Here is a 12754-nt window from a genome sequence, read left to right as displayed (position 1 = left end):
GATTCTTTCAGCTGCTCCCGACGAGCCTTGCATGGCTGACCCCGCCGTCGGTTTATGAATGGGTGAATGTGAGGCAAATGTAAAGCGCTTTGGTGACCACTGGGATGCAGTCTATTTACCATTTCTTTGAAGAAGTCAAAAAACTGTAAAAACAATAATCTTCAAATATTTATTTAATTTTTGATCAAAAAGTATTATTTTCTTTTAAAAACAAATCTCACTGACCCTAAATCCTTTTAACAGTATTGTGTGTGTGTGTAAAAAAAAAAAACCCTTTAACAATAGAAGAGTGAGGCACACAAGTTTGGAACGGCTTGAGGGTGAGTAAATAATGACAGAATTTTCATTTTTAGGAACAAATCATTTAAACAGCTGCATCTTCTCTGAAACAGCTGGTGAGTTCTGAGGGAAAATAAGAAGTCTGAACTAAGAGAAAACAGGTCACTCACCAAGCATTGTTTAAGACACAGTAAACATTGCTTCTGATTGGTCAGCGCTCAGTCCACGGTGCCCTGTTATGAACCATCAGAAATGTGGGCTAGGAAATGTCCGCTTTTTTTGCAATCATCTCCAAAGGGACTCGTCACACATTTCACCCATTCTAATGGTCAAGGCCTGTGTATATTTATTGCCAAATAATTACCATTAATTGGAACATCTGTCCATTGATGGACACCATACAGCTGTCATCAAGGGAAACACAAACCAGTGTTGTTCCCACACTTCTGATTTTGTTCTAAAGTGAATCCAAAGCATGGAGAACAACCCAAAACCCCAACATGCAAAAATAAAGAACAGATTGTCTATGATTGCACATTGATTACACCGATTTAGGCTTTTTTTTGTGTTTAAATGTAGATGTTTAACATTAGAATTGTCACATAAATAAACAAATGTCAAATATGGTCCCTGACGGTTATTAACCACGGGTTATATGATTACGGCCAACGACCAGAGATGATACGAGCTGGGAAAATGCAGAAGAAATATTTAAAGGACCTTTGAAGCACAGGCATCAGCAACACTGAGTCATCACTAAAACATCTGGGATCGTTAAAGTTGTTTGTTCCAAACCTGTAAGACTTTGTTCCTCTTCGGAAACATAAATGAAATTAATCAAAAATAGTCCACTTTCACATCCTCGTTGTGTTTATTACAGTCATTTTACAGTGTACAAAAAGTATTCTTGTCGCTTCATAACATTAAGGTTAAACCACTGTAGTCTTATGGACTATTTTAACAATGTCTTCACTACCTTTCTGGGCTTTGAAAGTGGTATTAACGTTGCAGTCTATGGGGGGTCAGAAAGCACTCTCGACCTTAATGTTATGAACAAAAAAATACTTTAATAATAAACACAACGAGGTGAAAGTGGACTAGTGTGTTGATGACTTTAGCCGTTTGTCTGATGATGTTAAATGTCCCTGACCACTCTGTAGTCCCATTTAGACACTTTTTCAAGACACATAAAAGCGAAAATTCATGAGTGGTGTACCATACCTCGTACCATACCTCACTGGTGTGTTTTATGTCATAGAATAAAACATTAAAATATCTTGAGCTTGTGTTTACCACAGACCTTATTTTTAAGGATTTAACCAAAATCCAGTTAAAAAAAAAAAACATTGATTTCAGGACGATGGAACTGGAATTCATTTTGGCCAACCAAAATATGTCATCCCTGGACTAATTTATCCAGAGACTATATAAATATCACATTCAACATTGACCTTAAAAGCTGGAGCCAAAAGCAACTCAACCACTATCAGCCAACAGTAAATGTGATTCTACATCTGCCAGAGCATTTCTACACACCAACAGAAAAACATTGAGACATACATAACTGATTATGTAGGACAATCAATGTGGCGAGAGCTCATTCAGGTTTCTTTCACTGTAATGTTTGGTTTGTGGGGAACATGACACAAACACACATACCACTTTCATGTTACAATGTTTGCCTAGTGCAATGTAGTTCTGGCCATTCAACAAATGCTGCAAGTGGATTTATAAGATGATGTAACATACGTGTGCGCATCATGCATGCTCACTATTACCTTTGGTGTTTGCAGAAAAGTCTGCCAGTTCGCCCAAACATTCCTTCTCAGCCATCTGCAGCTCATACAGAAAGTGACAGTTTGCATGTCTCCCGCTGACCTTCAGGAGCAAAGGAAAGAAAATCAAATCTCAATGTCGTCATCAGAAGCAAAAAACATCTCAGTCAGTGTTGCTTTTGTTGTTTTTATTACGATTTTAAAGGGATACTCCACTTTTTTTAATTGGAAATAGGCTCTTTTTACCACTCCCCCAGAGTTAAACAGTTGAGTTTTACCGTTTTCGAATCCAGTCAGCCGATTTTTTTTGATATTTAGAAGAATATCAGGAACCAGACAGTTTCTGGTCTCATTGACTTCCATAGTATATTTTTTTCCTACTATGGAAGTCAATGAGACAAGAAACTGTCTGGTTACTGATATTCTTCTAAATATCAGAAAATCGGCTGAATGGGTTAGAAAACGGTAAAACTCAACTGTTTAACTCTGGGGGAGTTGTAAAATGAGCCTATTTCCAAAAAAGTGGAGTATCCCTTTAAACGATTTAGTAATTTAGCTGTGTGTTAGCTGTGTTTGAATGACTAAATAGTTTGAATTCTTTTTTATTTTAGCTTTAGGGGTCATTATGGGGTACGTTGTAACAATAAAATCTGCCATTAAACAGCCAATTATAGGTTTTCCCGCAATATTTAAACAGTAAAACATTTATGAACCAAAACAATACCAAACTATTTGTTTTTAACCAATTAATAATAAAAAAAACTTAAATCTACTCAGTCATATATACAGTGTATTTTCAGTTTAAGTTATTACTTAACTAAATTATTATTAGAAATGTTGCAGATGTTTTGTTTTTTATTACTGTTTTAGCTTTAGTAAACTATAATAACCTGGTCTCAGTGACAATACATTTGCATAGACATGCTCATGGGAGCTGAATTGCTAACTCGGTTGAGACGGCTTGCTGGTGACATCATCTGAAATGACTGATCAACACAGTTGGATTTAAAACTAGCGTGATCAAAGAGCCGTCACAAAGCCTGTTGAACTGATGGACTAAAATCCTCTATTATAAGAACTGTAATGATATCAAGGGAATTAACCAGAGTCACATGAAGTCTTCGGTTAAAGATCTCATTGGCTGCTCGGTCATGGGTAGTTTTTATTTTATACATGTGTGTGAAAATACGACAAAATCATTCTGAAAGAACAGGCTGTTAGAATTTAAAATCAGAATTTTTAAAACACAAGCATTCACATCCAAAATCGTAAGGTCACCTTGTACGTCTTGCTTGTTTGCGCTGCGTGTGAACTCTTAGTCACTTTGGCTTTGGGTTTTTTAACCAAGTGTGCAGCATAGAGACAAATCAGAAAAGAGCATAAGCCTACACTTTAGGTCTGTCATTGCTCATCTCTTTCAAAATCTTCAGCTACATCTTTGACGAGAGTCCTCGGCTGAGCAGAGCTTTCCGTATCACAGCTAGAACGATTGCCACACAAGCTGATGATATGAGTGATTGTCTCAGGATTATTCTGGATCTGCATGTGAACTGTCAGAGCAAACGCATGCTGGCTAGGATTAACTCAGGCTGAGAGCAATTACAGTCCAAAACAGATTTGACATTCTCACTTCTTTTTTTCTTTCGATTTCTCAGCTTCTACTGAGAGAATGGATTCGATATGTGCATGTGGATTACCAAAAGCATTACTAAAAATATCCAAATGAGCTTCTAGAGTGTTCCTTTTGCTCGTTTTATTTTAATGACATTTGTGAGTAGTAACCAAACTCCATCGCACACCTGCAGGTGATAGGTGCGTCAGATAATAAGACCAGCTAGTCATTCAAGCAGATAAGGAACTCCCGCACACTATCATTACTTGCACTTTTTAATCAAGTTTATTCACACACAACGTTTCGGTCACACGACCTTCGTCAGGATACTCCTGACGAAGGTCGTGTGACCGAAACGTTGTGTGTGAATAAACTTGATTAAAAAGTGCAAGTAATGATAGTGTGCGGGAGTTCCTTATCTGCTTGAATGACATTTGTGAGAAAAGTGCATCACATGTATCCTGAGAGTGTGTTGTTCCGGTTTAGCAGACTGAGTCTCGACAGCGGTCGGTCACCAGGGCACATATCTGACTCATCCTTCTGCTTCATGGGAATTGACATGTTTTTCGAAAATAATTTGTTGGGAAACCGAAAAGCGGCTTTGTAGTTGAAAGGGGAGCATCTGGTGCAATAAACATGTAAAACGCTTCCACCTGAGAATGATGCTTTCTAAAAGTAAAATGTCAAAATGAGATGAACAGTTCAGATAATCAGATAAATGACACTTATCAGAGTTCTAAAGGATGTTTCAAGTAAATATGAGCAACTTTTATCTGAAAAGGTCATTTTTATAGTCAATACTGCTAGTTTATTATTATTATTTCAAGTTAAATTCTCTATTGATACTTTCACAACTGTTTAAAGGTTTCCTCACCAAATCTGCACTTATTTGTTCAAAAATACAGAAAAACATGTGAATATTATACAATTTTAAAAAAAAAATGTTTTTTCAGCATCATTACTCCAGTCTTAAGTGTCACATGATCCTTCTGAAATCTTTCTAATATGCTTGTTTTGCTGCCAAAGAAACATTTCTTATTACTATAAATATTATAAAAATGTTGTTCTGCTTAATATTTAGTTGATGAACAGAAATGGCAAAATAATAACATTAAATTGATTTATATATATACGTGTATATATATATATATATATATATATATATATATAAACATTTTTATTTGCAAATTTAATTTTATTTATTTGTGAGTTTTATATTTTTTTTGTGAAGCTATTTACATTTTTTTTGTGGATCTTAATTTATTTATTTGTGAATTTGATAAATTTTTGTGAATCTCTTTACATTTATTTGTGGATCATACTCTATTTATTTTGAATAATGCAACGATTCTCAATCCATTCTGCTACAGCGGAGAAAAAAGAGGAGAGCCCTTGTTAGCACTGTAGCCACGAGTGTTTAAACCGTGCCTCCCCATATCTCATGAAATGTCTTCAAATACAGATTTATTTCTGGAACAACCCTGCATTTTTGCCTGCACTATTCGCCCCAAACACTCAAAAGACATAAAACCTCCACAATGCTCCACTTTGTTTATCCTTTGTCTCCCATCGCGCCTATAATAAGTCATGCGATCTCAGTTGGTGGTGTCTGAGTTGACGTCACTTTCTTAATGACGTACGACTCGCATTTACTGGGGTATATCTTTGTCTGCTTACATGGCGCTCACAAATGCACGTATCTGATTCATATCCGATTTATTACCACATATGAGTGAGTCCTGAAAATCGGAATCCACAAGTTTTTTTCTTGCTTACACGTTCACCGGTCATATACGATCTGTGCCACATGAGAGGAAAAAAATCGGATTTGGGTCACTTGAACTGCATGCAGTGTGAATGGGGCCATAGAGAATCCAAAAATTTGACATTTTTTTACTCTTAAATTATATTATATCCCTTGTGATTTGCCCTGGTCTGTCTCATATATATATATTTATATATATATGAAGAGTTCAGATGCAAAAGCCTCTAAATGCCATTTGAAATTTTCTTCTAAAATGACCATTTTTATCAAGCTTGTATATTTAAGTTCAGTAATTTCACTTAAATGACAATTAATAGGTAATCTTCATTGCCATTTAAGTGAAATCACTGAACTTAAATATACAATCTTGATAAAAATGATCATTTTAGAAGAAAATTTCAAATGGCACTTACAGGCTTTTGCATCTGAACTCTTCATATATATACAGGCAGAGGTTGAAGTGGCATCCAGTGCATTTTCATCTTTAAATAAAAGTGATCTTCAATTTCAGTGTCATTAATGTCACTTAGTCCCAATATTCTGTTTTCAACACTCTGCTGAACAACTGTGCATATGTGACACACTTTCCTGCTCGCTCATGTTTAAATCCCACTGGAATAACTGCAACCAACTCATTTTCATAAGTTGTTTTAGGTCTACAGATGTATTTGAAGGTTATGGAGTAAAAATTTACTTTAAATGAAACATAGTCGCTGGTCATTTGTTTTCACAGAAAACGATGACGAATCACAGCACAGATAGCTTCTGGTTAAAGAAGATTGCGGGTGGTTAGTGAATAAAATGCACTGAAATATTAGACAAAAGAGGTGTGATTGTCCAAGTTTAAACCTAAAATGATGAACATCATTACTATCTCTTCTATGGCTTTGCAATTTACTTTTGTGCTACTCTGTTTCTCTTCTGACACAGTCAAGATGATTTAATCTGCAAGAAGTGAATCTGGATTCTGGCAGTCCTTTACTGAACTCAAGTGGGTCAGCTGGAAAGCATGAAACTTTGAAAATGTCATCATCTGATTAAGTGAGAACGTGTGGTTTCATGCTTGCGGTGAAAAGCAGTTGTGCAACTGTTATCAGTCTTTAGGCCAACTTTCCATTTCTCACTCTTGAGCATTGCGAGAATAAGAAATGCATTTCAAGGTCAAAAGCTTTTACTGCTTTGTTTAAACAGTTGTGCTGTGCTGTTATTACTTCCATAAACAATGATATTAGACTTTTTTTCTGATTACTCAATGTATTTATTAGACTAGTAGAAAAATATCTTCTAGATTATTGTCAATTTTTGCCAAGCACAGGTTGAGGAAAAAGGTTAGACTAAAAGAAATATTTCTTTCTGACACTAAATTTTTCATCACCACAAAAGCTTGTCGCATAAATATGATACAATACCATCAAACCCCTGGAGGACAAAGAGACATTAAATGTTGCTGCATGAAATTGGTCAGGGATTGAATGGATTGAATTCTAATAGAGCACAACCACACACAACTTCCTCTCAGAGCTTTGATGGGATCTCTGTGTAATATGTCTTCAATATCTGAAGATACCTCTTGATCCACGGATTGAAAACCTAGTTTTAGGGGCTTTTGGCGGCAGATATTGCATGAGCTTTACAAATCAATGCAAATTTAAAAAGTAGTGTAAGTATATAAATATAAAGATTCCTGCACACAAAACAATTAAGTGAATGTGCATTCTCAATAATAATCCATGACAAAGACTGTAGAGTGGAAAACACATCAGTCATCTTGTATCGTAATGCCTAAAAGACAAACTACACAGATATACATATATGGTACAATTGAACATTTTTGCAGCATATATACTAAGATTGAGTTTGTGTGTATCTGTGCCTCTGGGGACGCAGCCATATGGACAGAGTGTTACACTTTAATTAAGGTCATAAAGACATGCTCGCTGATCTCCAAGATAAGTAACTGATAAATGGACTTTTGAATAGATAAGCTTAGGCTTATTTATAATGAGATTAAAAACAGGGCTTGTAAACAATAGCTTATATAAGTTTATTTATGGTGCATCGCTTTTCCAGCAATATTTATCTTTGACATTGGTATTTACACTGAAAAAAAAATCCTATTTTTGATCAGTATCTTTTCCAGAAAACGATTAATTTAACTTAGAAATACAACTGCATAAGAGAAAGTATCTTGAATATTAGTGCATTTGTTATTTTGTGTATTTTCTAACAGCAATTTTTTGGTGTATCCAAAGCTTAAACTTTGTGTTTTCTTTTTTTTTTCTTTTTTTTTTTGGGCTTTATAACTGTAAAAGTGCATTAGGAGACCATTGTTTGCATATCGTACATTTTTTGAGGAAAACTATTATAATTGTAGATGCGCAAAAAAAGCATATAGTTTTTTATTTGTCTGCAAACCACCAGCTGTACACGGCACAGCAAGAAATTGAGTAGAATCTTTTCGTGAAACCCCTTTAGGCGAAACACCTGAATCGCCACAGAAAGCCTGTTTAGAATAGCCCTGACCCACTTCTCTTTTTAGCATATTTAAAAGACTAATTGTAATTTAATTTAAATCTGTATAAGAGTGTCCAGTACAAGCAGAACTGAAAGCTGAAGGTCTGAATGACTGAAGGTTAAGAGACTGAAGGTTGATGCAAAGTGAAGTTCAATAAACCAATAGAAATGAAGCACTTTTAACACTAATGGCTGGCATGCTCTCTAAATAACATTTTCTGAATTACCTCAATTTTTAATTATTTATTTCTGTTATTTATTTAAATCTGACTTTTTGCATTAAGAGGAGACTGCGGCTTTCCACTTTTGAATATTTCTCAGGTAGGTTTATACTTTATAAACATATCATACTAAAAACAACAACTACTGATAACTTGGTGAATATTGAATATTTTTATCGTTGGTACCAAAGAAGTTTATCTAACTCATGTTGTCCCCCCAATCTGACTTTAAACAGCCTATTTTAAGCGTTTTAAAACAATTACAAAGCACAAACTGATTCATGAAACAGTTAGTGTAAAATGTAGCCTATTTGTTATTGTTTTGATTTGATAGTAGCTGGCTTTGACATGGTTTCTGTCCAAGCTCATTTGTGGTCAGGTTGGTCTGTCCAAGCAGATTTCAATAATGGCTCAGCTGGCAGTCCAGCAGGTCTGAGATCAACCTGGTAGATCACCTTGCACCAATAACAAACCATCTATCATGTTCTTAAACCAGCTTGACCACCATAAGTTGATATGCAAGTTGACAAAATTTAATCAGCATTCTGCATTCCCTGACTACCTTTCTAAATAACAGTAATTATAAGTGTATTGAGGCAAAAGTCATATAGTTAGCTACTGAGAATTGGACCGTAATGTGTGACCATAATTTGCATAAAACTATAAATATAGGCTAACTAAATACGTGACAATTGACAAACAAGTCATGAGGACAGTAGTTTTATTTTAAATATTCTATCATTATACAGTATAGCACTTGTCTGGAACATGCTAGCGTGATTTTAATGTTGTTTACTAGTAACTGTAGCTAAATATGATAGTTTGGCGGAAACAATTCACATACATTGTGATGGATGGCAAGGGTTCGTGAAGACGGAAATGGTTTGAAACCAGTATACAAAACCACAACTAGATAAAACTCGCATATGATATGATTGGACTTTTCACTCTAAATCCCATATTTATTGAAATGCAGTTCTTTATGAAAACGTATTAAAACCCGCACACCTGAGGATGACAAACTCATAACTACCGGTACAGGTAGTTTACTTACCGAGTGCGCGTGCCACACTAAGAAAAGAGCCAAACAGTTCACGAGGTTCATTATTTCTTGCTGGTTTCAAAAATAATATCGCGTTAGAATAAATTCCAGCCAGTCCTCAGTATCAAGAGTGAGAAGTAATGCTTGCACAGAAGAAAACACGCCACTTGCTCCAAGATATCCGGTGAAAACAATCCTGAGCGCGCAAAATTTGTGTGTGGAGTACAGGATGGATGAGCGCGCGAGTGCGCGTGCTGAGGGGAGGCTGTGGTTGATAATGTTCCTCCTCCTCTCTAGTCTAGATCATCAGAAGCGCCACACATCTTGCCAGCACTTAATATTTTACTGGCATTCATTTCAAACACTTTGAGTGTTTATCTGCTTTGAGGTCACTAAAAATGTTGATGATTTTTCAGATTTTGGGCTAAGTAGGGCTAGTTGTTACACTTTCTACTCCACTAAAAACAAATCTAAATATAGGTTTAGTTTTGAAAGTCAGTGTAGACACATATCTTAAATAACTGGCCACAAAAAAAAAGTGATCGAACATTTCCACTGCCCAGGAAAAACTTTTGGGTCACTGAACAAATGTTGAGCTTTTGAGCCAACATGCCCCAATTTAAGTTGTCCCAATAGAACCAGCCTTTATTGGCTTTTCAGCAACTTTAACTAGTTGCCTAAATAATTGTGTGTAATAAAACACTTCATGAAAAATTACATAAACATCAAACCATTGTTTTAGTCAACGAACATTGCATTTAATTATAATATTTAAAACACGTTCACTGCAAAAAAAAACTTTAATAATTTACAGTTCAGATACCACAATATTTTTAGTTTCTGATGATTAAATCAATTTCCTTCATTGTATTATTAAAATATTTTTAATTTCAATGAACTTATTTTAAGGCAACTTCATTTTTTAAGTTAAACCAACAATAGTGTCTCATCAAGAAGTTATGACAACATGTGTTTTTACATTGGTTTAACTCATCAAAATAAAGCAATTTCTTTAAAAAAAATACAAGTTATACTAGATTCAACTGTTTTTTAAAAGTCAGTTTAATTTAATTTAAATTGAAATTACTGAAACATTATACTTAAAAATTTAAGGTAGCAACTTTTGTTTTAAGTGAACTTGCATCATTTATGAAAAATAACATGTTCTATCATAAAGACAGGCTTTAATATTATATTCTAGTTTAAAACCAACATACAAAACCACTCATGGGGCAGATGCAGCAGTTACACCGGCCTATAAGAATGGCGCTGCTCTTACATTTGTGTAAGTGGACTTTTGACTAAACCATATAATCTTTAAGCTTAATGCTATGAAACTAAACAACATCTGGGTGTGAAAAAGCACAATTCAGTAGATCTCTGAAGAGAAGAACATTCGGGTAACAAGCAAATTAGTGTGAAAATAAGAAATCTCTCTGGGATTCTATAACAGGCAGTGGAAGATGGATGCAATGGCAAGTTTACCATTCACTTAAGAAAATAATCTTCCTTCTGCCTCCTTAAAGAGGAAGTCTTGTGGGCCAATAAACTATTAAGACTCTTATCTATAATGTCAAACCACAAAAAATATAGCTCATAGATATCAAATAGAGTGACCACATACCAAAAAAAAAAAAAATCCTTTCCAAGATCACGTGTAGTGTTGTGTCACGTATAGAGGAGAAACATTGCACCTTTTTGTGCCTATATATCTAGTTTTACCGTTTTTTGAATTCAATGTTCACACTGTAATTCTTTGTTTCACACTTTATGATACATTTTATGAGTAATCATTGATAAAACTGTCAAATACTTAAGTCAGTTGAGCAGAACAGCAGCTTTAGAAATAATAACTTTCTCAGCACTTTAGTGCCGTTCCGGGAAATCACTTCATTAAGCATTGTGTTCTTGGTCAGTTTATGTGACTTTGTGAACATCATGTGATGGAGTTTGGACACAGATGTGGGAATAAGTAAATCAGAGGGCAGCCGTTGACTTTCAATTGCCTGAGCTGATAGTAAGAAGAGTGTATCAAACAGAAATATATGAAAAAAGAGCTGTGGCGAGGTATTTTAAAGTACCTATTGCATACCTTTACTTGAGGATGTTATAAAAAAAAAAAAAAAAAGACTATAGTGCGAGAATTTGCTCATTAATGTTGCATGGCTGGGATTTGACTTGACAGTGACCTCTTCTGGTTGTCCTAAGGCTAGTGTGACACATTATAATTCAGAATGTGTTGTTTCAAACGCAGTGCAAACCAGACATTAGCCAGACAGATAAAAACAATTTTAATCAGTATATTTTAAGATCTGTGAAACTACGCAGGATTGCATGCGGCTTGAATAAATGCATTTCCCTAAAATATGAGCAGCAAGTTTTATTTTGTAGTAAGCTGGATGTTTAAAGATGAACAGAAGACATTACTCTCACAAATCCAGACCATCTGCACTGGAACATTTCACAAAGGAAAATATTGCATGTCCATCCTCATTTATGGCTTTTGATTCTGGACTATGCTTTTACGTTCCCCCCAAAATGCACTTTGCGTCAGATGCGTATATTAAAATATAACCCAGGCGGCATTTCTCCTTCTATGGAGATTCAATGGTTTATCATCCCCCCCCCCCCCCCCCCCAAAAAAAAAAAAAAAAAATGAAAAATGAATGCCTGTGCTGAAAGTTCCTACAGATAGTGGACTGATCCAGGACATGTCATTATGAAGGGATTCAGTTCAGACAGGAATCTGTAATCTGATATTGGACTAGTAGTCTCACATATTTCATGGGTTAGAGAGGGGGGGGGGGGAATTAATATTTTGCTATTGTTATGTATACTCTGTTTTAAAGCTTTTGTTGAGAAAAAAAAACTATTTCTGCTCACTTTAAAAGAAAAACAAAGGTTCCTCATTAGCATCAATGGTTTCATGAAGAAACTTTAACATTCAATCCACAAAAGCTTCTTTAAAGTGGATTAAAATGTTCTTCACACCAAGAAAAAAAGGTTATTTTAAGAACTGTTCACTGAAAAAATGTTCTTATATGGCATCGCTGTGAAAACCTTATTTTGGAACCTTTATTTTTAATATACCATATTACAGAAATATTAATATACTTATACTATATAATATGAATTAACTTATCCATTATGCATTATGCTTAGGCATCAACAATAAAAATGAGTCTTTACATAAGAAAATATGATTTATGTAGTGATGTATACACATGGAACACAATTATTTAGTGTCTTCTGAGTGTTCTCATTCCTGGCAAATTCTCTCTTTTAAAAGGGACATATAAGCAGCGTAATAGAAATAATGTCAAACATTTTGTCAACCGTTGAGATGTGTTTAGACTTTTTAATTTTTTGTTGTGATATTAAAGTGAGGGAAAATGTAACCACACAGAGATCCAAATAAATTTGGTCAAGCAAATGGTAAAACAACGGAATACTTTCCATTTCTAGGAAATTACCTGACTATGAGCACATAGTGGCACAGCTTTTAGAGGGACATGACTAATAAAAGTTCAGACTATACAAACACTG

The 12754-nt window shown here is 34.9% G+C and overlaps 1 protein-coding gene across 1 annotated transcript in view; it reads right to left on the bottom strand.

The window, feature by feature from the left end:
- The window catches only part of vipr2 (vasoactive intestinal peptide receptor 2), a 35387-nt gene extending 25897 nt beyond the window's left edge, over positions 1 to 9490 (bottom strand). Inside the window, exons 1-2 of the mRNA XM_039684809.2 lie at positions 9221 to 9490; positions 2058 to 2157 (exon numbers count right to left, since the gene is read on the bottom strand). Coding sequence (XP_039540743.2) covers positions 2058 to 2157; positions 9221 to 9271 — 151 coding nt within the window. The 5' untranslated portion in view covers positions 9272 to 9490. The remainder of the gene's footprint in view (positions 1 to 2057; positions 2158 to 9220) is intronic.
- Between the last annotated feature and the right edge of the window lie 3264 nt (positions 9491 to 12754).

This window comes from Pimephales promelas, chromosome 22 (genome assembly GCF_988280905.1).
Source record: "Pimephales promelas chromosome 22, fPimPro1.hap1.1, whole genome shotgun sequence".
Taxonomy (NCBI): Eukaryota; Metazoa; Chordata; class Actinopteri; order Cypriniformes; family Leuciscidae; genus Pimephales; species Pimephales promelas.
Note: the sequence above shows the minus strand (reverse complement) of the source record. Positions and strands in the feature narration are given on the sequence as shown.